This window comes from Polyodon spathula, chromosome 3 (assembly GCF_017654505.1).
Source record: "Polyodon spathula isolate WHYD16114869_AA chromosome 3, ASM1765450v1, whole genome shotgun sequence".
NCBI lineage: Eukaryota > Metazoa > Chordata > Actinopteri > Acipenseriformes > Polyodontidae > Polyodon > Polyodon spathula.
Window position 1 is genome coordinate 7791664 of NC_054536.1, and position 25041 is coordinate 7816704.

Consider the following 25041-nt stretch of genomic DNA (forward strand, 5'->3'; position numbering starts at 1 on the left):
AAAAAAAAATCTCTTCTGTGATCTCTTCTGTTGTGGACCACCCAAGTATTATTGTGTGTGTGTGTGTGTGTGTGTGTGTTGTGTGTGTGTGTATATATATATATATATATATATATATATATATATATATATATATATATATATATATAGATATATATATATATATATTATTTATTTATTTATTTTTTAGTGTGTGTGGTGTTATGAAAAGGGCTTAACCTCAGTTTGAATTTGGGTAGATCACATGCCCCAATTTAAACAAAGCAGGCACCGTTGTACAAGCTGTACAGTATATTCAAGGTTTTTTTTGCAAGGTGTTGGTTCTGGTACTTCTCGGTTTCACATGCCTTTGTTCCCTGTGACTGACTGACATCTGCTTGTTTGTTTCCTCCTTCTTTTCCTGTTGGTTTGTGTTGCTTCTTCAAGTGTCTATTGCCCCTCCTCCTCCCCCTATGCCTCAGCTGACTCCACAGATACCTCTCACAGGCTTTGTTGCCAGAGTGCAAGAAAACAGTAAGTCCGGAAACTACCTCACTGTCTGTGAGAGTAGCATGCTTCACATGCACGCATGTTGTCTTTCTCTCGTTTTAGTTTAGAACTTTCCTTTCACTGTCCGTCTACATCTCACGACTAAAAGCTAACATTTCTCTGATCGATGCATATTGCCTTTAATACATGCAATAGTGCCGGTAGATTGTATTGTGCGTTTTTATGGAAATATTACAAATTAAAAACCTGCCTCTTTGTCAGTGCCAGGCAATTAAAAGATAAGATGACAAAGTCATATGTGGTTAATGGTTTTTAACTCAACTGGTTTTCAAAAAAAAAAAAAGCAAGCAAAACAAAACCAAACCTCAGTCCTGTATAAATTATCCTATCTAGTTAGATCAACCTCAAACGTTAACAAACCCCATAGTTTCACCCCCTAGTGAATAACATTAGTTACAGCTCTCAAGTGTTTTGGGGACTCAGTGGCAATATTGCATGCAGAATGATGATATGAGAACTAAACTTTCTTGAATTCTATACCTGCTTCACAGAGCACACTTCAATACATTTTTATTTTTTTTAAATGGCTTAGAGAAGTCAGTTTACGTACTACAGCAGCACACACATAGCAGGCTGCCATCTTCTGGAGGTAAACAGAATTGCAAGTGTGTGTTTTTCATCGACTACAAAGTTAATGCATATTTTCTAAATTTAGATCCTGTTGCTTTGGGATGGGATTTACATGTACAATTAATGTGCTGATTTAAAAAAAAAAAGTTTAATTAAATTTTGATACTGTGTGTGTAGCTGTTTAAGCTGCTACAGGTTCAGAATGCAGAAGAGTGGGTTAATTTCAAACACTAAAGGGACAGCTGTGGAAGTTTCATTACCACTGAGCAGCTCTGTGATTAGCTCTGAGCTTCAGGCATTTCAGATACAGGAGTGCAGAATTTATTGTGAGCTTTGGAAATAAGCAAACCGACTGATTTTGAAAAAGTACAATATAATTTCGCCCCACTATTCTGGATTTTTTTTTTTATTTTTTATGTAGAAACTCTTCTTTACGCTCAATCATAAAATACAGTTCCATGCATAAACTAATATCCACGTCTTATTTCTGAAATCAACGAGATCTGATAGGCAGACCTGTACAGGAAAACTCTTTACAACAACTAAACTGTCAATGTAGTTTACTAACAACTCTTCTAGCCCAAGTACAAACTTATCAGCCTGTTGCTTTTCCACACCTGCATGGGGATTCATGATGGATGGCTGCAATTACACTGAATGCACAGAGCATGTATGTTTCTATGTAGTACAGTACTTTTCCTCTCCTGGTTTGGTTTGCCTATTGATGTGTGGTTTTTGGAATACCCTTTGCCCTCTGTTCCAGTTGCGGACAGCCCCACCCCTCCTCCTCCGCCCCCCCCAGATGACATGCCCATATTTGATGAGTCCCCGCCTCCTCCACCCCCCCCACCAACTGACTACGAGGACGAGGAGGCTGCTGTGGTGCAGTACAGCGATCCCTATGCTGACGGAGACCCAGCCTGGGCACCCAAGAGCTATATTGAGAAAGGTGAGCAGTAAGCAGGGTGAATAAATACATAAAACTTCTCAACACTTTGCTATGTTTAACACACCTTTGTCAAGGGAAAGTGCCTTTGAAAACAAACAGTGGAGGTACTTGCATGTTTTTCATGCCTTGGTGTAACTGAACGTGTTTGATGTCATTTACTACATGTCTTTCTGTTTAAACCTTTAGGCATCATGGTATTGTGTGTATTAATGGATTAATTTATTAATTACACATACTCTATCACAAAGAAACCTGTCCATAAAAGACTGAACATTTGTGGCTGCTTATTCAAGATGTTTTTGCCATTGCTTGCATTTTTTATGGGCGGTATGCTTTGTGCTGGTTTTGAATGGAACAAAAAGGTGAATGTCATTCAAGTAGAGAGAATATTTCTATGCTTTTCTTCACCCAAAGAACTAACACTTCTTTTTTGTATTATTGTTATTTCCCTCTCTAAATGTAGTTGTTGCAATTTATGACTACTCAAAGGACAAGGAGGATGAGCTGTCTTTCAATGAAGGTGCAATTATTTACATCATCAAGAAGAATGATGATGGCTGGTATGAAGGCAACTGCAACGGAGTCACTGGCTTGTTCCCTGGGAATTATGTTGAGTCAATCATGCACTATGCAGATTGAGAGATGCATCTCTAGTGGGGACCCTATTTATTCACTCATATCTGGACAAAGTTCATTGACCTAAAACGCATGGATAAGTGCATAGGATGTGACAGAATGTTCCTTTTGCTTTTTAAATTGCAAATACAAATTCTATTTACTGGGTTACTTTTTGGGTTGGACAGGGGTGGTTGGGGAGAATAAGGTATGCTAAGGTGCAACATGATATGATTTGAATGTTGATAACATGCTTATTTACAATGTGTTTAATGGTCAGTAGGCAGGTGTTGTCATATTACTACGTGGCTGTACATAATATGAGCAGCTGTCTCTTAGGTTGTCAGTAATGGGTGTTTCTTTCACAATGTCTTGACCAGCCTAACCCATGAGTGTATATGTAGAGGTATATTTTATAAATCAGGTTTTAAACTGTGCCATTCATTTTTGTTTTTCTTCTCAATTCAGCATGGTAACTGACACTAAGCTAGACCAATGCATTTTTTATGTTATTAGAATGCGAGTGGAAATGCAGGTCAGATTACCTTTTTAAAGCTAATGGTCATTCCTGAATTGTACTTTTAAATTTGCTTGAAGCATGCATACAAATTAAGAATTTATGTATGGTAACCTATACTTTTTTTATCCATTATGCTTCCAGTTTGTTGTAATATATTTACAGTGAGCGCTGCACTCAATGTTCTTTTTGAATGAAGTGTCTAAAGCATTGTTGTGGACTTGTTGGTGGTCTTATATTCTATGTGCTCCAATTTGTATTTCAGCATTTGATATCATTACATTTGCATAATGAGTTTGCATAATGTGGCTTCATAGTATGTAATCCAGGCTTTGTGGGTTTGACTTATATATATATATATATATATATATATATATATACATATATATATATATAGGGTGTGTAGAATTGTTTTTTGCCCCACTTATTCTGTGCTAATATTGACTTGGAAATACTAACCATTCAAATTAGTTTTAGGCCCTTGGCTCTAAATCTTTTCAACCCTTACCCTTAAAAACCATTACCCTGAAAAACAGGAACAAATCCGATGAGAATGTGCTAGCATTTTGAAATTATTACAATTTGTATTGGAGGCTGTAAGTGTAAGCATGCTCTGTGGGATCTTTCTGGGTTTTACCTGATCTGTATCATGGAACTGTTTGATTTCCCGAATTTAAATTGAAATACTGCCATGCTGCAACGAGCATTCCATAAACCAGAACAGTCTAGTGGACCAGAATTAAAGTACTTGGATTTTACACCTGTTTGTTGCCCCTCCCATCTTTTATTTTCATGTGTTATTTTCCGTGGCTATTACATCTCATTCTAGCAACACATTTTATATATAATGTAAACTATCCTGAAATGAACAGATAGACTTGTTGCAATTGTTTACGTGTGTTTAAATACAGTAGTCCCCCATCACATACCAGGTCAGAGCATGGTGTAAATGGTGTGTAAATGACGCAGTGAGAATTAGTACAAGACTCCTATTGTTTTTTTTTTTTTAAACAAGGCCATGAATGTGAAAGTGAATTCAAGGCCCCTCCTATACTGTCCAATGACTTGTACAGTGAGGATTGCCTAGCAAGCACTAAATGTCAAGGTCTGCTGCAGTTTATTGCAGTGATACTGTTTACTTTTTTTTTTTTTTTTTAAGGTAAGTTTTAGTAGTTTAACTTAATGTCACATAGCGCACCTATTGCTATTGTAAATTATCTGCTGATTTCAGAGCCTGATTAGCACTAATCATGGACCATGAGTTACCCTGAAATTTGACAATTTGCAATCTTTTTAACCTTAATATAATCAACATTGTATTTGTGAATTGTTTGATTTTTTCCAATTTGTGTGAAATGAAAGTGCCATATTAAATAAGCTGAACCAATTCCACTGTTTTAAGACTTAAATGGAGATGTATTTTGATCATCAGTCTTGTGTTACTGACAAGGAGAAGCAATCTGATGTACAGGAAAAGACTGGGATGCCTAGTGTTTAGTAGACCAGTGTTATACCATACTTTTCTGTTACCTTGGTGAGCACAGTAGAATATTGTGACATGGCCATACAGGATAGGAAACAAAAATGAAAACATGATTATATTTATGATTTCTGTGAGCTGTATGAGAGCCTATATCATTTTTTTTTTGTTTAAACTTACCATTTCTCCTTTTAACCAAATAATTATCATCTTGACTCTTGATTTAGAAAAAGCTGTAGTTTTTTCACAGATCACATTTTTGTACAATTCATCTGGACCTGCTGTGTAAGAAAATACAGCCGTAACGCTAGAAGTTAAACTCAGGTCTTAAATGACCACTAACTTTTAACTTTTCTGGCTTTCAGCTAACAATGCCTCGATCCTGTTGTCTGTTTGCTTTGTTATAATAAACGTTAAGTGTTCTGTAACTAACAACTTTTCTTTAAACAAAAAAATAATAATTTTCTACCTTTTCGTTTGTATATAACCTGTTAATTGAAGTTTCTGTACAGTCTTTTATAATAAATCATTCTCCTATATACATTTGTTACTGTGGTAATTAAATAAGACACAGGCAGAACAGTAATTAAAAAATATTGGCTTTATGTAAATTTGATTATACTGGTGCTTGAGGAATTAAGGCCTTTGTTATAATTGTGAATTTATAACATGTACACCATGTCAGTGTAAGCAGACCAGAACACCCACACTGGTCTTGCAGTTTAGATGGTTTGTATAGAACAATGTAAACAAGTCCACGCAAAACCACCACCTGATTTCCTTGATTTTAAAAAGCCCACGTGTTCTGTCTGGAGTAATGGGATTAGCAGAATCTTTCTTTGGGCAATAACAGTGCAGATTTGTAATCCGGAGATGTTTCTTTCAGTCCTGGGTGAATATTTACAAACCCCCTCTACTCCATTACTGTGGACAAACCACTGTTGGTTCTGCAGGCACTGTCCAGAGAGATAGCTGCCTTGGACAGAGGAGTTTCAGATGTCACTTGTCACGAATCAGAATGATTTCTGTGAGTTGTATGAGAGCCTCCCTCTCTGGGGAAGGAGACAGCTTGCTGATCTGTCGGATAGCTTCTTTGCAATAACGCCGGGCGAGGTAGGTAGTTTGTTGGACACCATTGCTCTAAGAATTGGGGAGAAAGAGATGCAACATTTTAATACTGCTACTGCACATAAGAAATACAGTGCATACAAAGACGTCTCCTGTTCATTTTTGGTGGGTAAAGAATATGCAACTCCAGTTCTGGAGTTGTGTGCCATTACAAGTTTTAATAGATAAAATAGGATAAGCTGTGCATGTCCATATATGAAAAGTACAACAGGTTCTTTTTTTTTTTTTTACCTTGGAGGTTGTTCCATGCATTTTTAATCCTCTGTGTAAAAACAAAATTGCTTCCTACTTTCTGTTCTAAACTCACTTTTACTCCGCTTCCATTTTTGCCCCTCTGTCCTTCTCTCCTGTGCTGAACTTGTACTGTCTTGGGTTAACTATTTCTAGACCATTTATGACTTCAAAGACTTCAAGTCCTCTCTTTCTTTTCTAAGCTGAAGAGATTTAATTGTCATGAAGTCCTGAGATCAGCCTAGTTGTCCTTCTCTCTTTGAGTTCAGTCTTTTTTTGTAGAAGAGGTGACCAAAACTGCAGACAGTGTTCTAGGTGGGGTCTAATTAGGACTAAGCTTAGCAAAACTTCTCAACTTGTATTCCACACTTTTTGCAATAATGCCTCACATTACATGTGCTTTAATTGCATCACCACATTGAGATACTTTTAATGATGACACCACTATAACCCAGAGTTTTTTTTCAAAGTCTTTGTCCTCTATTTTCATCCCTATACATACACTATAACATGGACTACTACACCCAGTGTGCAATACTTCACATTTAACATTAAAATGAGTGTGCTCAGTTACAGAGAAGTTCCAAATCTCTTTGAATTAACTTGCCTGCAGTTTCAGAGTTCACTTCTCCATGTTTGGTATCATCTACAAATGTAACAATCTTGCAATGTGTATTGGTAACACTTTAGTTTAGGTGTCTGGTTCAAGTGATTATAATTCATGGCAAAAGTGTAGCATAACTGTATTGCAGCCCTATACAATTGGTGAGACAGACTATATCTGTTATAACTGATATAAACAGTGGCAAAAAAACGCAAACATGCATAATCACCTTATTTCTTGGTCCAAGTCATTCATATAAATGAGGAACAGTAAGGGTCCAAGTACAGACCACTGCGGTACCCCACTATGTACACCCCCTAAGCCAATTTTACTTTATTTTTTTAAGCAGTTCTGTATCCAACTGCATGTCCTCCCCTGTATTCCTCCTGATTTTAATTTACGTATGTTTCATGTGTTTATTATATCTACTGCTTTTAACCTGCTACAATAAAATAGAAAGTATTCAAATAGTTACTGTGTCTGATTTTAGCATTACAGTGGTATAAAATTAATATTAACGTATGCTGGGTAAACAAAACATGCCCTTTAGGTTAACTTTCTGCATATGCATGTTCCTAGTCCTTTAACAAACTCCACCCAACAATAAGACTACATTACTCTACAGAAATAATACAAAAAATTATATCCTGAAATGATCATACGAAATACAGCCCTAACTTTAGTGCATGTGCACAAATATGTCAAGTAAAACAGCCCGGGACTGGAAGTCTCGATGTTGCACACCCCAGTGTAATAGACTTCTTTTTAAACAGACTTTTTTTCCACACAAGTTCTTACCTGCAGTACATATTGCCAGGCACGCTCCACATCTCCTGCTGAACTGAACCTTCTCATTATCATTTCATGGAGCTCTGGAAACTTTATAAAAAATGAAATAAGTTTACAAAAAATCTCATCTATTTTGGTTCATGTTCCCTGATTTCTCCTTTCCTACTTGCACAACTATTATTCTAAATGAATGTATGTTTATTAAAAAAAGGTTACAAATCCATGTTTGGAGTGACTTTTCTTCAACATTTTACTCTGAATTTGTTTATCCAGCCATTGTTGCTTTTCCTGACCCCAGCATGAAGACAAGTTGTTTTGTTTGTTTAATTGGGGAGATCCTAAAAGCCTGTTTTGCTTGGTTCTCTTCTGCTAGACACCGTTCCACTTTAATCTCCAAATTCATTTACCACAACAAAATAATTATAAAAAGAATGAAAAAAATAAATATATAATTATATATATAATTTTCTTGTGTGTGTATATATACACACACACACACACACACACAAACTATACTCTGATTTTTTGGTGCAGCTTACCTGCTGACAAGCAAATAGGACTGGTCCTGTGGCTAAACCAAGCCGGAGATCTGCTGCTGATGGCTTTCCCAGTTGATTTGCACAAGATGTAAAATCCAATACGTCATCTACCAGCTGGAATATAAAGCATGGTTTTAAAACTTTCAGTTACTTACCGACACAATAGCAGACAATGATCTCTGTCAGAAGGGTCATAGAAACCTCATACATGACTCAGGTTTGCAGTCAGTAATGCACGTGGAATGGAGTATTAAAGCATAAATACATTGACCAGCAAAAGCACTTGTGTCAGGAGTGGTCACTTCCAGTAGAAACCTTTGCTGAGCCATAACCCACGGGGGAATGTTTTTCAGCAAAACAGATATCGTAATGAAGACTTTGAATTAAAAGGTTAATTTTCAAAAATATCAGCTGATTTCACTGTAAACTCACTAAAAAAAAAACCCAACAAAAACTAATAAACAAATTGCTTTAAAAAATAAAAATAAAAAAAGGAGAATTACCCTATTATACGCATTATTATATTGTCAAATTCAACAACTGCTGCATTTATGGAGATCCTGCTAAAGTTGGACTCATTACCTGGAATGCGATTCCTACATTCCTTCCATACTGAAAAGCAATCTCGTGGACCGCTGGGTCAGAGCTTACAAGAAGAGACACCTTTCAACAAAAACAAGAGAGAATCAACTAGATGTACCTAAACTGGACTTCAAATGTTTTGAATTTTTTTGTTACTTTACAAAAAGCCTCTTTAAATGTTGACAAGACAGAACGTACATACTGCTTTACAACTGTTTGCTATAAGACTGGCAGTCTTCTTAAAGGTTTTGTCGAGGTAGTGTTTAAATCGCTCGTTCTCGGCCTCCTTTGAACCCAGCTGCATGAATTCCCCTAAAAAATAAAACAGTACTGTGGGTATGAGATATTACCAGTAGGTGCAAAAAAAAAAAAAAAAAAGGAACCATAAAGTAATTCCTTACCCCGTACTAAATCTTCGATGACCTGAGATAAGACTGATACCACAGTGGTGTTGCCAAGACGACCCAGTGCCAGAGATGCCACAGAGAGCATAAAATCTCCTGCAAGTATGGCCTGTGAAACAAATAGCGCTATTAAAACTATTTTTTTTTTTAATTCAAATCCAGAGCAATTTCTTCTGGCTGCCGCACGGTACCGTCGGTGGATTAACCAATCACAGCCGAATGCTGACAACACGTGCTTGCCAGGAAAAGTCATGAATGAAACCGTTGTCCATGGAGGTGTCCAAGCACCCTGAAGTGTTTGATCCCTCCCATACTTCATGAAAGGACAGGAATGTCAGTATTTCATACAACACCCCTGATAAGTACCCTTCCTGTCTTTTTTTTTTTTTTACTAATTCTGTAGTTCATAAATTTTATGAAATAACTGGCTATAAAAGGATACTTGCTGTCAGTAACGTATTGTATGTTTCTTTGCTAAACAAAGATCACTCATTTCATATACCTGCATATAGATGACAGAAAAACAAAGTTGAAAAACAAACCAGTGTTTTTATTTAGTAGATTATACGGGGGGGCATTACAGCTACGGTTGTAGCTAAAAGTTTTGTAATTAATAATGTTACGTTGACACACCTCAATTACATATCGCTTTGTAGTTTTCCAAAAACTGAAAAATGTGACATTTTGAAATCTAACATGAAATACTGTACTACTAGATTCCTGTAGACTTTTGAGATACCATTTTGTAGTTTCTTAGATTGCATGATGTTAAAGAAAATATCAAAATTATGTTCATATAGGGTTTTTTTTAAATTATGTCTGCATCTTACTATTCTACTAGGTGATGCAAAACTTCTGTCCAATATGTAAATTATATTCAAGTACACAGCCTGCGGTGTGCTGCTGACACTACTGTTGCCGCTCCTGTGTGTCCGGGTGCCTGCCTTCCTAAACATTCCTTAAAAACAGTCCTGTTTTGCGAATAGGGCTATGTGCCTTCAGAACCTAGTGGGTCAGTAATGCATCGCTACGGCTTTCATCCATAATCTGTATGAGGGGACCATTAAAGTTTGATCAATTCCAAGTGTAACTGTGACATTATTGGGCGCACAATAAAACTTGTGATGTCTCAAACGTAAAATTTACATTTATTTTTAATATTTATATTTATACGGTGAGTATGCAATGAAAAGTTAACATTGTTTTGTCTTTTTAAATCTTTAGCTAAATGTATTTTTAATGTAAAAGTAGCTTCACCTTTCTTTCACCCCAGACTTCATTCACAGTGGTTTTCCCTCTCCGGGTGTCAGAGCCATCGATTACATCGTCATGAACGAGGCTTGCAGTGTGAATCATTTCTGAGATCATAGCTATTGAGCGCTGGCCTGGAAGCAGCTCTCTTGGGGTAAAGAAAAAACAAAACAGTTGTCAAATCATATTACTTACTGCAGGGCAGCAAGATAGTGTGCCTGACAAGAAGGATCTTAGTCTATATTGCACTACTATGTGACTTGGACAATAATCAACAATTATTTAATTAGCTCACCAAGCAGAACTGCTGCAAATACCAATGAGCTGCTGGATTTTCTTCACAGTTAAATTGCAGTTTTAGCACAGCAGCAGTAGTTTCTGCAGATCATGAGAAACAGTACCCCAACAGTGGGCTGTGACACTAAAACATTAAGTTTACTTTAACATGAACACATGTGCAGTTGACATATACAGGGCCCTTTACACCACATTATCCAGTTAAAGCAATCCGTACAAAGACAGCCATGTCACAAGCAGATGCACCTCAAGTCAACTTTGCTCTGAAACCCAACTAACACACCCTCCTGCCCCTCGGCACAATGAAGAGTACAGAAACTGACAGGCATGGATGCACAGCAAGCATGTGGAAACTAAGTTCAGGACAGCCTACCTGTCTCTGTTGCTGTGAAGATTGCATGCACGAGCCATTAGCACCACAATCATTGGTCGGAAAGCTTTTCCTTTTCCATCAAAGTAATAATCACACAGAGATTTCAGTTCTGTTTTGGAAACAAACAGCTCCTGAAAATCAAATTGAAAAAGTAAAAACAAAGCTTATCCACTGATGTGAATGATTACTTTTACTTTTTTTTTTGGTATGTTTGTTTTACACCAACACACACACAATTTGTTTCATGTCTATAATCTTTTATCGCTGGTGCCCTATGGCTAAGGGTATACACTGTAGCTATGCTATTTTCTTTCCATGTGCATATCTTAGGAGGCAATTCAACGCTCATTGGACGCCATATTTAGTCAGTTCCAAAAGAATTTAAGTATGCTCTGATAAATGTTAACATTGTGTATAACCATGGGATAAAAACTGTTCAACTGAAATGCTTACCTTTTTAATGTCCTCACAGAGATTCTTCAAGTCTTTTTGAACAAGTTTGAAGGGGTCCTTCAGTTGTTCATCACTACTCACATTACTGCAGCAACATCTATTTTGCATAGTGTGAAACAATCTGAAGCTATTCCTACAAAAAGAGAGTGTTAAATATATAAATAAATGACATATCAATAGCTTCAAACATGCCCTATATTCACTCTGAGTAGGGATGTTAAGATTCAGTTAAATCTCCAAAATGATGAAACTTAAAGAATCAGTCAGTTTAAAAAAAACAATACATTAACATATTTGGGATCTTTGTAACCAATCGGAAAAAAATAACCATAGAAACCTTTAGTTTTTCATTGTGGTGGTTACGATAATTTCCGTTTACTTTATATTATTTTCTAATAATACTTGAGGTAATGATTATTTGAAATGAAAGTGTGCACATGCTTTTATTAGGGCAGAAAACGGTACATTCGATCAGAAACAATTTAAAATATGTTAAAGAAAACATACCTCCACCGAGTGTTCGGTTTCTTGGTAAAAGCTACAGCCTGTAATTAAAAAGAATGAATGAGTTGGTGTGGCCAAGGGCTGACCCTTCCAAACTGTAGCCTCACCGTCAACTAGTGATTTCAAATAGGCACAAAAATCAGAGTGTTTGAAATAGGTGAAGTTATGAAACATGACTTTTCATGGATATCATATGCTCGCCATAGCATTAGTACAACGCTCTGACTCTGTACCTGCCGTTACCGGTGTAGAATCAAATTCACTTCCCCAATGAAATTCACTGATCCCCCATACTGGTCGCCATACCTCGCATCCAGTGCTGTTAGTGGTGCCCAGGATGGCCACGGTGCCCGTCCTCCTAATCCACACACCCGTGATGGCTAGTGTCCTTTGTTGGGTGCGACACAGGTTGTTTATTAATGTCACCCCGTGATTGCCAAACATGCACCAGCTACACTGCCTCCAGGGCAGCGCCATGTCCTCTCACACACCACCACCACCCAGCAGCCAGCCACCTTTCACCAGGAAACAGAACAGCCCTGACAACCGAAAGGGGTGGAGCGGGCAGAACGGGAAGCAAAATATAAATACATAAACCAATCAACTGTGTGAATAGTCTGACACAACCACGCAGACAAGGCACGCTAGCAAAATATCTTTAAAATAAAGACATACGTTAAAAAGGGGAATTGAAATAATGAATAGTGGTTTTGATAGTAATATATATATATATATATATATATATATATATATATATATATATATATATATATATATATATATATATATATATATATATATATATATATATACAAAAATTTGCTATATAACGATTTACCAAATGTTTAAAGTTTTTGTCGAAGCTTTAAAGCTTAGGTCGAACTTTAAGTTAAACTAGATGGGTGTGGTTTCTTGCCATCACTAAGAAAATAATGCAGAGTGATGTTTATCAAATGTGCTGTAGTATGTGGTACAGTATTTGTTTGCATTCTTTGGGCCAAGCAAATATTTTTATTTTATTGTATTTTATGCAATAGCAGTTTTTAGTAGATTACGATTACGTACATAGACATGAAGTTTTAAAAAATATAAATTGCTTTCATTTTCACAGCTGTATTTCCACTGGATCCTGTAAGATATATTTCTGTACACACTGTAAGGAATTATGTGTTCTCTGTTGCTCAGCCTACTGTGCTGAAAGGTCCATTGAAAGTTGCTGCAGTGTCAAAGGTAAGCATATAAACTATGTTTTCTGTTCTTTGGAAGGTGTCTAATGTATTTCAAGATCAGTAAAACTCCTACAGCCCCCCATTGTGGACTCTCATATGTATCTTGTGAACCCTGCAACAGTGGTGGAAGGTAACATGACCATTCTTTAGTATAATTCAGGGTTAAAGAATGTAGGGAATGGTATTCTGTGAGTTCTGCATATTGTAAAACCACCAATATCCAATCTAACTGGGGCCAGGGGTGTTCGGAGAGGGATTGATTGCTATGCTGTTTCTCATGCTGTTTTGCAGGAGGTTCTGGAGGATATATTAGATTGGGATGTTTCAGCAGCAGAAACAGATGACTTCATCTACTTTCACAGTGGAGGAAAATTGCTGCCTGGATCAGTACCTCTTGCTCATAGGCCACCAGCTAAAAGCAATAAGATAATAAAGGGTTAAACTCTTGAATATTGCCAATGAAAAATACAGCACACTTGTTCAAAGATAGCTTGCAGTGTTTCATTTTAACCTGCTCAGCAAGGGTTAGGTACAGCAACTAAACAATATATTGAATTCAATGTGAAAAATTGCCTACATGCATTTTACATATTATTGTTCATTGGCGAGAAGCATCTTTTGGCAGAACTATTTGGCTGGTGGAGTCTGATCCTGCACAGTTAGTGTATAATGTATTCTACAACCAGGTCAATCAGCTTTTGTGTAATTAATTGCCATTTACAAATGAATTTACTTACCTCCAATATTTTCCTGATAATATCATTCATTTTCTGCAATCTGCTATTTAAAACTCAACTCCAGCGTCCTTCACATTGGATGCTATTTAGGTAACTTCTCCACTAGAGCTACTGTCAGAGCTTAAATCGTGTTGATATCATAATATTTGCGAACCAGAGGAGGTTACTCAGCTCATCCAGTCCAGTCCAGTTCCTAGTATAATTTATGAGTTATCAATTGTAAAACATGTGTATCAGTCTTATGCACATAGAAATGACCAGGATTCATATCAAATCTCTTTCAACCCAATCCATGTGGCAAATGGAGACAAGGCTATGAACTGTCAACAGAAGCTAGCATCCATAACATTCTGCTGCAGGAATGCTACGCTCAAGTAATTTGGGACGCCACAGAAGACCATTTGCATTGGCATATGTTTAAATTCAGAGCCTTTGCATTCTTATAGGCTCTATTTGTCCTAATTCAGTGACAGAAATATAAAATCATTTTGAAAATAGATTAAATAATATTTGATTTATTTATTTCCTCCATAGTTTGGATTGTGGGCTGGTCATCTGGGTGATGGGAGAGTTAATTTACTTGGAGAATATATAAACATGTAAGCAACTCATGTGGCCTGGCCATAGCGAACAGCAAGATAAACTGCAGGTATGAATTGATGCAAATGATCGGAATGAATGTGTGTGTGTGTGTGTGTGTGTGTGTGTGTGTGTGTGTGTGTGTGTGTGTGTGTGTGTTATTAAAATAAATCTACAGTAGCTCTTTTTGCTACCAATATCTTGTTTTGCAGACATGGTGAGAGATGGGAGATTCAGCTGAAAGGCTCAGGAAAGACGCCATATTCCTGTTAATATCAGTAATATTGTTTCTATATAATTATTGTCTGATTTACTTTTAAGGGGTTGAGACGCATTATACTGATATGGGTAGAATACACATAGATTATAGTTCAAATGAACCTAGATTACATACAGAACTTGCACTTTCAACACACATACTAGTAGGCACCAGACACTTTGCAGCTTATTGCCTTAATTATCTGCCAGAGCTTTAAAGTATGTTGCATGGTCACATATTGAGTACGGTAGCCCAGATCTCCAGCAGTTGTGCTGAAAGTGCAAAATAGTCTATCCCTACTGTAGGTCACACCATCATGCATTTAAATCATACTTTTATATATCTGAAAAGTTGCACTATCAGACTAAAATATTTATAGAAGTGTTGAAGATATATTGACAAGCCATGGGTTAAAATCTGACTCAATGATCTAAACCAGTAGTTCTCCACTGCAGTTTCTGGTAGGTCCAAACAGTTCACTTGTAACTGGTGAGCAAAAGCCTATTAGACCTAAACATTTGTCTGCTTGATCTTGCTTAGATAATTGGTAGTGGCAGTGTAAGAAAGATGCTGCTGATCAGTTGAGCCAACAGAGGTACATGGTTTCTAATAAAGTGCCTGTATTGCAGGAATGGAGATGGGCGAGCGGTGATACGCTCGTCAGTGCGGGAGTTTTCTGCAGTGAGGTCATGCATTACCTGTGGATTCCCACGAGCAAGGCTGCGAGGTAAGGAGTCCTTGACTAGACAGAACCCAAGTGAAGGTCTTCATACTCAATCATAGTCTTTTTCACCACTTTACGTGTTGTAGGTGCATAGAACATAATCCGTCAATGAAGTGACTGCTTTGAGTTCTTCATGCCAGACCCAATCCGTCATTATCCCGGTTAAAGACACTTTCTAAAAGAGCCCGGCTTTCGTATCCAAGCTGCTATGCAGCATCCTTCTGAATGGAAACGTTTCTGAGCGGCAGACTCTGATATGAAAAGTTGTATTTGTTTTGCAGCCTCGTTGTCAGCAATGAAGTGGTATGGAGAGACCAGTTCTATAATGGACATGTGAAGAAGGAAAAGGGTAAGAAGAACAGTCCTGATATGTAGTTAACATCCAAGTTAAACAGCTTTATTTTTATTGTAGTCTTGTTGAGATTTCTGTGGTTGGTTCAAACAGCTGAGTTAGAATCCAGTTCTCATTCCTGGTAGTTAAGCTGAGAAGCACAGTTGTTCTGCCCTCACCCACCCACAGAAGCTATGTAGGACCTTCATTCATCACACTAAATCTGTCAGCTCCCCTCCACACCCTAGTGTTGACTGATAATAACATGCGGCTTGAGTCCTTGAATAGCTTGTCTTAAGTGTATTAAAGGCATTGCATGTAATTGACAAAGTGTTAATAAACATGCTTGCAAGTTTTTACTTCAGTCAGCATGTTTGCTCAGATCCATGACAATTCAGTTGTATGTAACCTGCAATCATCCAATCACCACCTGGCCACATTCCACACTTTTCCATTCAAACTCCAAACACTCAAGTAATCAAACAATCAAACAATTAAACAATGCCATGTGGCTTCACCAGCCCCCTTCACCAAGATGGCCACCGGCCACCTAACTCACATGCACACCCACCCACCCGTGCACCTGTGTGCAGAGCCTCTGCTATGTCACATGTCCTCCCCCTTGTGTTTACACACATAGCCATCCCAAGGCCAGCTCTTCACACACACCCCTCCCCCATTCCCCAGCAAGTCCCAGAGTGTCCTGCCCTTGTCCTGCCTTGTGGGTGGGTTGGAGGATGGTCAGTCCACATTCAGTGAAACTCAATATTTTAATAACAGTGAGATGTAATACTGGAAGGAAAGCTTTTGGTTCTCCCTCAGACTGGAACAAGTTGAACACAGATCCACAATGTCATTTCGTAATTAAGAGATTTTGATGATTTGAACCTGCCTTGTGATTCCTCTTGATGTGAGGTAGATATAATAATAATACGCGTTTGTGGTGTGCTTGTATGGAACTGTAACTTACCGCCTGCCTTCCGCCTTTGTAAACCAGTTGCTTGCAGCTCATATTCCCGTGAATAAAATAAATACGATACAAGCTGATATTCTCCCCAAAAGGTCGAGCTGCTTTCAGCTTACCATATTTTTGGCGCCGTTTTCATCGGATACAAACTATCTGATATAAATGCATTTCAGATGGCTGTATCACTTCAATATCAAGAATATATACTCTACATTCTTTTTGCATCTACTGTATTTAATAACTTCTATGGAAAATCAGTTATTGTTTCAAATTTTGTTCATTTTGTCTGGAAAACATACATCAGTGTATTTTAAATTGATTACCTGTTTTTAAAATCAAAATCGTCTTTGAACATCCACAAGTTTAATCGACTAACGAGATTGTATTGCATTGCTGCTAACAGTTTGCAGGACAAGCCTAATTTACAATGTTTATCCCAGTTGGGGAGGCATTTTCAGACCCAGCAAAGGCCATAACAGTGGTGATTCCATCTCTCCTGGAACTGCTCATTATATTTATACTGGCAACTCTTTGATAATGACTTTAAAAGTGTGGCCTGTAAAGGGTTAAACAGCAGTATAGAGGTATGTGGGGGTTAGTTAAGTTACAACATGTCACTAATAACGTGTGACTAAATTCAACATAATAGTGTAGAACCTTTGTTGTTTTCAAAAACACCACTGCTTCCAATGGCTCTCAATTAGTGTATGCATACTAGCACATCGGTAGATTAACTCTCAGGGTCTGATTTAAATAAATATAGTATGCTAATGAAATTGCTAATGTAAAGAAAAATCACTAACTCATACACACACACAGTATCCATGTCAGCTGCTTTAAGCTGTTGCAAGTAGAATCTTGTCAAGTATATAAATGACTTTACTTCATGCTGTATCATCACTGTCAAGATCAGTTATTATCTGCCCTTGCTACTGCATGAAAGCTTCTCTTGACAAGTCTTCTGATCTGGTCTGCTGGTGTTGTCGTGCATTTCAGTACTGTCTCTATCTCCATCTTTCTTGGTCTGTGCCTTGGTCACCACTCTGTCATTGCTGATGATTTTTGCATTATTTGTGGAATACATGTTGGAGGATAATCATTTATCAAAGTCAGAAAAATGAAAAATGACATGCATTGCCATGCGACTGAAACATTCAGGGGTATTGATATAGTCTGTGTTTAAAACACTCTGGAAGGACTGTCTTTCATCTTGGAAAGCAAACCCAGAGAGTAGCAGGCTGCATTAACTGAAGAATGGTTCTCAACATTGTGGCAGTGTGTTACGTTGTGACTGTTGTTTACCCCCAGGAAATTACTAAACTTTGTGATAAATGAACATTTCCCATCAGTACACGTAAGCGACTCAGATAAGTATCTGGTGAGTATGAGAAAGGAATAATGATGTGTAGTGCTCAGGGGGCTCTCAAAACTCGGTACACCAGTGACCTGAATGTTTAAATCCTTAAATGCCTTTTGAGATCGCAACAAAGCCATCTTACTGAGATGTTTAATGAACTACATTACTTTGTTGACATCAAATCAAAAACTGATATTCAACATATAAATATATATATATATATATATATATATATATATAATATATGTGTGTGTGTGTGTGTGTGTGTGTGTGTGGATTTGCAAATAGAAACTGCTCTTGGCTAAAATAAAATATCTTCTTTTCAAATCTAATAACTACATCATAATGGAGGCTTCATATTTTAATTGGAGATTTAAATTAACATGGGAGCTATAGGTTCATGCAGTGTTCATGATCTAAATAAACTGTAGCTCACAGCTTTACAACCTAGCATTTACAGTGTATTGTTTAGCATTTCATTATTACTCTTCATTCAGTGGAACCCATACACTGATAACATGTATTGTATATTGCTGAGGTCCTGAAAATATATTGTAGTTAAAGTATGTTTTACATTTGTACTGAAGTTACTCATTATTTATTGCTAAGTACTTATGCTGTGTGATTCTAGGTTGAGTCTACACTGACATCTGTTGGCTGTAGGACTGAATTAGACTTGGCCTTGCTGCCTGGCACTGGTATGAACGTCCTCTTTCAGCTCATTTAAAAAAATCTAAGAGCTTTAAATACATTTGCTTAAGCAGCATTTCTTAAAAAGCCAAGGCCATTGTAACGGAAACATAGCATTAGGGTTCAGTATTCCAGGAAGCCGATAAATAACTACAATAGGCTTGCATTTTTTTTCTATTTCAAATAATCTGTACATTTTTCTTCCAGACTGCCCCCCCACCTTTCTTCTTCTTCTTCTTCTTCTTCTTCTTCTTCTTCTTCTTCTTCTTCTTCTTCTTCTTCTTCTTCACCATAAATATAGCTATAATGAATTGTTGTCTACTTTTAATAAATAATTCAATTGACAATATACAAATGCATTGAAGAGAAAAAAAAACTGTTATTCATCTCAATTTGCTAACAAAAAACACATTTCCTTGTCAGGTGTGTGCAACACAGACAACTTTAGTTTGCTCTCAATTACGATTGATTATGGTTCTTTTGGCTTTATGGAGTCATACGATCCCAGTAAGTAAAATGCAAAGAGCTAATTGGTGTACATTTTCAACATTCTCATTGTATTTAAAAATAAAATAGTTTTATGATCATTTATGTTGATTTTCAATGGCTGCAATAAGATAAGACCTAGATATATTTGGCTCCACAGGGTAATTATCCCTGTTTAAAAGAATACAAATAAATACAATATTTGAGTGAATCTTTGCATCTTTGAGCGAATCTATCATGTTTTTTTTTTTACCACTTTGTGTTGTGTGCACTTTGGAAGTGACAGTCCCTGCGAAGATCTAGTAAAATATTGTTGCTTTTAAGTAGGGAAATTATCCTTAAGACAGCCACAGCATAGAGTAGAGGACATCTTTTGGTAACTAAACCATGTCAAGAAGAAACCATGTAAACCAGACCCTTTTATGTTCGTGTTTCATCACAGTTTTTATCTAAAAGATATTGCGGTACAACTCATAAGATACATTAAAAATCATTTTCAAGGAATTGAAAGTTGCTGTTGCTGGGGTTGATAAGCCACAGATGGGTTTTGAAGCAGTTTACAGTACTGGACTAGAGAATCCATTTGGAATCAACCACCTATTTTAAGGTTAACCAAGGTTATTCTCCAGAGGTGTAAATGTTTTAAAAAATCAAGCAGTATTTATCCCTTTCTTGGCATGTTGTCAAAATGCTTTTAAATCGCGTTGTGTAAAATGCACTTTACAAAATATGACTCCTACACCTATAACGCCTATGTATGATTTTGTCTGGATATTCCCAGATAAATAAAGAAGCAAACAGTGTCTATCAGTGTTCATTTAGTGAGGTTTTCCTTTAAGTGTACAGGGTCAGGTGTCTGCTGGTAATGCATTCATTATGAATACAAGCTGTTCCTGTTGGTAAGGATCTCATGCCCTGCTCTCTGTATGATGTCATTGATACAGTGTGTGTTTCTGTTTGTTCAGCGCTCTCATCTCAATATGGATTACAGTACACACTGCTTGAGTGTGAAGTATAAACAATGTCTGAAATGTTTAAAGATGTAAGCTTATTCATTCTGACCCTGCAGATAGAAAGTTTGCCGTTTCTTCCACAGATTTTGTACCCAACACCTCTGATGATGAAGGAAGGTATAAAGTAGGAAACCAGGCGAATACTGGGATGTACAACCTTGACAAGCTCAGAGAGGCGCTAAACCCTGTACTCGACACAAGGCAGCAGCTTTCGCAAGTCTGTGTGTGTGTGTTTGTGTTACACAGGTTAGGTTAAAAAAAAAGAAAAAGAAAGTAGGTAAACATTTCAGATATTACATTCAAGACAGCATGAGCCAAATTTTTTCTCTACTTAGTTTCATCTAGTTTAAACTTTACAATCTGATATGAGTGGTTTGAAGTTATGGATGATAAGGTTAAAAGGAACTTGAGGAACCAAAACGTGTACTCCCTTAAAAATACAGAATCAGAGCAATAACAGAAAAAAGGAGGTCTCAGGTAAAATCTTAGCATAGTTTGTCAAATATTTCTAGATTTTATTAAACTCAATTGCGATGGTGGTGTGCATTATCCTAGCACCCCTGAAACATCTTTAAGGTTTCAACAAATCTATCAATACAGGTTTATTAAGTCTCATTGTTTTTCTCAGGGCTGTTACATTTTATGTCACATTATTAGGCTTTTTGAATATGACTGTGGGCACAATTCAGATAAAATGAGGAAATGTGATTAATATACTGTATATATTTTATTGTCAGGTTTTCAAAAGTTTTGTAGGTTTTGTAAAAAAAATATTTAAAATGAATGTCCACTAGGTGGCATTATATATTGTGTTAAAATGCCTTGAAGGTATTTTATGAAAATATATACATGAAATAAAGTGTAAAGATCGAGAATAAAAAAGGCTTGGTTCTACCTTCCTATTCTTTTGTTGTATACTACCGTACAATGATTTAAAGTACACATTGCTGTAACTTGTCTGGCAAATGTGCAAAGGAAGGAGGTGGGGGGAGAAACTAGATATTTACTTTATGGTACAACCAAGATTGTCATGGGAGGAAAAAAATATCTTGACAGATAATGTGCACCTATTTCTACAGCAGCTTGGGTGGTCATTATTCTGATAACAGTCTTTGATTCCTTTTCAGTCTTTGGGATGTCATTCAATTATTTGTATTGTCATAAAAGGGGGACTGTTTATAGGCCAGCTCGAATCAGTTATTCAGGAATATCTACAACCTTCTAAACTGACAAACATACAAAACAATAACTGAAAAAGCAACAAGTGTCTGTAAGGATATTGTATATAAGGATCAAAATGTACAAATTTAAACTGTAAACTTAATCATTTACAATACGTCGTTGAAATACACTTTATTGTGGAAGCACGAGAGCATATTATACAGATATTTGCAGCTCAGATAATTCATTGCATACTGTACACCAAGTACTAGGGGTCCAGCTCATAAGGATGATTTGTAAAAAAAGAAAACGTAAAAATGATTTTGCATTATGTTGCCAGACACTTGATGCTGAAAACCTTGAATGGAGACACAAAAAGTATAAAAAATCAAAAGCAAGTGCCTGGCAGCCTCCTATATACATCTTGAAATTGCCAAAGAACAGTTCTTTGAAATAGCTTTGTGAAATTAAAATCTGTTATTTAGCTCAACTAATCTTTACTATGCAGCTCCTTATTTTTTGCCTTTCTTATTCATGGCGTTCATCAATTCTGACATGAAGTCTGGCTGACCCGAGCTGGATGCTGCTGGTGAGATAGGCGTGGTCCTCATGGGAGGTGGGGGTCCAATTCTCTTCAGAGGAGGGGCAGTGGCCACCGGAGGGGGGAGTGGGGGAGCAGGAGGGGTTGGGGCAGCAGAGCCCCCGGAACTAGCCACTGGGTTTGGGGGTGGAGGGGGGAGGAAGTCAGGGGGAGGCTCTGGAAAGTCATCTGGAGGTGGAGGGAGGTACTCGTCGTCCTGGATGGGGGGCGGTGGAGGGAAGTAGATTTGTGGTTTGTGTGCGATGCCTGGGGACTGCTGGGCCACTCTGGGGGGTGCTTTAGGGCTAGACTGGGGCATCTTCAACACGGGGTCAGGTGGTGGCGGTGGCAGTTCCTCTTCTAGGGGAGGTGGAGGCAGAAAAGAGGGGGTCCCCCCACCACTCGTCTTATTATCCTTTAAAAAAAGTAAATTGGTGTTTAAAATTAAAATCATTAAAATCATTATTAAAATACATCCTGTGTATTCATTCTTCAAAAACCAGTACGTTTAAAATGATCTTGTAACATATCCATTATCCTTATAACAAGTGGGAATGCATCATTCAGTTATCTTCATTTTGAGTACAGGTACTAATACTATTTTTTTTTATTTTGGAAATAAGGTTTGGAAACACAATTGCTTTATCCATAAATGTCATCTGAATTAATTCAGCAATTTCAGCAAATTCAGAATAATTATCGATAGCAGACTGGCCAGAAATTAACTCCTTTTCACATGACCACCATTAGGTCAAATTACATGTCGTGTGAAACAGTGAGCTAAGGGATTTGGGGCTACATTGAATAAGGGGTATGTGTTTGTGAAAAATAAGCATTTTAGATTTGATTTCATTACATACAAGACTTTTCAGCTGGGGCAAACACCCATGCAGATACGAAGACAGTACTTCAAATGATGTCTGAGGTACTGTATTTTCCATGTCGGAATATACAATTACATACTGTATTAGTGCACCGCATGGGAGTGATCTCAATTTAATGGAAGGAACAGACTCAGACCCAATTTTAAGTGTCTAAAAAATGGAGGTGGGGGCAGTTTTGTGAATATTGACCTTAATACTTGCTAAACCAGATTTCAGAAAATTGTTATTTTGACTGAAATTGTCACATCTATATAAACGTTGTGTTTATATTGCCCCCTCATACCTGCCATTTTGTTGCACATGAAACTAGAGTGAGGTCAACACTAACCCCCTGGTACAGTATGCACACAATGCTAACCCTCTGGTACAGTATGCACACAACACTAACCTTCTGGTACAGTATGCACACAACGCTAACCCCCTGGTACAGTATGCACATTGGTTTCAAATGGGCATGAGATCCCAGTCTACTGATTCATGGTGTAAAGCTGTCTTTCAGTGTTCTGCAGTCTCTAACAACTTGTTGATGGGCTTGTGTCAGCTGCTGTACATCACTCTGATTGAACCATGATGATAGCTCTTGAATCAGCTGGTGCCTCCAGCATCAGTATCATTCATACTGTGGGCACATGCCCTGTAATAAACATAATTAAACAATCTGTAGGTGCACACTGTAATCTGATTGGTATTCCTCCTACCTTTGTCATTTCGGCTCGTTGCCAAGCCTCAGAAAAGGCTGTGCTGACAGAGGGAGGCGCTTGACGTTGATGTCCATTTGCCCGAACAGCAGCTGCAGTTAACAAAATGGGAGAACTTTCTAAGATATTGATGATGCAATACCACCTTTACTGCATCAACTGACGTGAGACAGCAACCAGACCTGTTCAATTACAATATAACTTTTTTTTTTCTTCAAACAAATGGGGTCAACAGAAGTGGTTGAAATTACTAGCATAAGATTGGTATAATGAAATGAATAATTGAACTGTAATTGATCAATGATGTGGTATATTGAAATGAATAATCGAACTGTAATTGATCAATGAGATGGTATAATGAAATGAATAATTGAACAGTAATTGATCAATGATGTGGTATATTGAAATGAATAATCGAACTGTAATTGATCAATGAGATGGTATAATGAAATGCATGCAGGTGTGCTAAGGTTCAGCTACAACTACCATTCCAATGTGATTGCAATGGATTACGAATTGCAAAATTAGAATTGTGACTAGCACCCGGTCTGATGATAACGAATCATGACAAGATTACTCACTGATATTATTGGTTTTATGTTTTAGGCTATCCACAATTCATTATACAGATAGGTGGTTTACTTTAATATTTCAATGTTGCAAACCCACAGATAGCAGACCTATGTATCCAAGAATACCGCCAACCTTATTACCCTCTAATCACACATCATGCAAACAAATACCAGTCTCAGCTCCTGCAATAGCTTTACCTGTTCCTGAAGAAGCTTTCGATTCTACATTGCTCCGGTTGGACCATTTTGATGCCAGTCCAGCCTTCTGCACAGCTATATTGTAGTTGTCATACATTGTCTTTCCATACTAGGGGAAAGAAATAAAACAAAACAAAAACACATTTATGTACATGAACAAATATTAATTTAGAGAAAAAAAATATATTTTGTACCGCTTGACGATGATATGATAAGAACATAGTTTAATAGCCATAACTCTATTAATAACAATATTATTGCCACTCCACACAGATATGCAACCAACTTTGTATGTTCTACACATCTAACCTAACAGTCCACAAACATTTTTAAAAAGCCTTGCAATTGTGAACAGAGGTCTGTCTTTGTGCTTGTGCAATACCTGTCCTCTTGAAGACTGCCAGGGAACACCACCTGTTTTTGTGACTTTTTGAATGTACTGGCAGAGATGGGAACTGGACCGAAACCAACCAAAGAGGCCTGAGACTAGCTACAAGATGGCAATGACTCACTGGTGACCAGACCTTGATTGCTGCTGGCAGCTCAGATGTTTCAGGCTTGTGTTCTCTGTCTCAGGCTGATCTGTTACTATTCTGAAGGTGCTTACCTTGGCTATCCTTATTCCTGTCACCCACAGGTGCATCAGCCACCGATCATCGCAGCACAGGTATTTGATGTACTGTGACTCCTTCTGGATCTGTGGATGCTGGAACAGGACAACAGGACAGGTCAGCATGTAAC

The 25041-nt window shown here is 37.4% G+C and overlaps 3 protein-coding genes across 16 annotated transcripts in view; 1 reads left to right on the top strand and 2 right to left on the bottom strand.

The window, feature by feature from the left end:
• LOC121311952 (abl interactor 1) overlaps window positions 1-3589 on the top strand; it is a 38371-nt gene extending 34782 nt beyond the window's left edge. For 2 of the 14 annotated variants that reach the window (XM_041244082.1, XM_041244085.1), the window contains 3 exons: window positions 427-513; window positions 1883-2068; window positions 2532-3587. In XM_041244082.1, the coding sequence (XP_041100016.1) occupies window positions 427-513; window positions 1883-2068; window positions 2532-2707 (449 nt within the window). In that variant the 3' untranslated portion in view covers window positions 2708-3587. Of the gene's footprint in view, window positions 1-426; window positions 514-1882; window positions 2069-2531 lie in introns of all 14 variants that reach the window. The other 12 variants (XM_041244075.1, XM_041244079.1, XM_041244066.1 and 9 more) reach the window with 11 other exon arrangements.
• Window positions 3590-3715: 126 nt separating this feature from the next.
• LOC121312081 (all trans-polyprenyl-diphosphate synthase PDSS1-like) lies at window positions 3716-12373 on the bottom strand. Its single transcript, XM_041244101.1, has 11 exons — window positions 12142-12373; window positions 11839-11876; window positions 11332-11464; window positions 10879-11009; window positions 10215-10356; window positions 8955-9066; window positions 8756-8865; window positions 8554-8634; window positions 7972-8085; window positions 7442-7522; window positions 3716-5820 (listed from the first exon to the last, which is right to left on the bottom strand). The coding sequence occupies exons 1-11, from the start codon at window positions 12310-12312 to the stop codon at window positions 5680-5682; spliced, it is 1254 nt and encodes a 417-aa protein (XP_041100035.1). The 5' UTR covers window positions 12313-12373; the 3' UTR covers window positions 3716-5679.
• A 9172-nt stretch (window positions 12374-21545) lies between these two features.
• The window catches only part of LOC121312092 (amyloid beta A4 precursor protein-binding family B member 1-interacting protein-like), a 36258-nt gene continuing 32762 nt past the window's right edge, over window positions 21546-25041 (bottom strand). The window contains exons 11-14 of the mRNA XM_041244110.1: window positions 24908-25006; window positions 24301-24409; window positions 23531-23622; window positions 21546-22363 (exon numbers count right to left, since the gene is read on the bottom strand). Coding sequence (XP_041100044.1) covers window positions 21881-22363; window positions 23531-23622; window positions 24301-24409; window positions 24908-25006 — 783 coding nt within the window. The 3' untranslated portion in view covers window positions 21546-21880. The remainder of the gene's footprint in view (window positions 22364-23530; window positions 23623-24300; window positions 24410-24907; window positions 25007-25041) is intronic.

Bases quoted from the DNA above. Each gene is read 5' to 3' on its own strand.
- LOC121312081 (XM_041244101.1), bottom strand. From the start codon at position 12,312: ATGGCGCTGCCCTGGAGGCAGTGTAGCTGGTGCATGTTTGGCAATCAC. The intron at 8,635-8,755 runs GTATGTACGTTC...TTTTGTTGAAAG, and splicing joins TAGCAAACAGTTGTAAAGCA to GTGTCTCTTCTTGTAAGCTC. The intron at 7,523-7,971 runs GTAAGCTGCACC...TTTTTTATAAAG, and splicing joins TCCTATTTGCTTGTCAGCAG to TTTCCAGAGCTCCATGAAAT.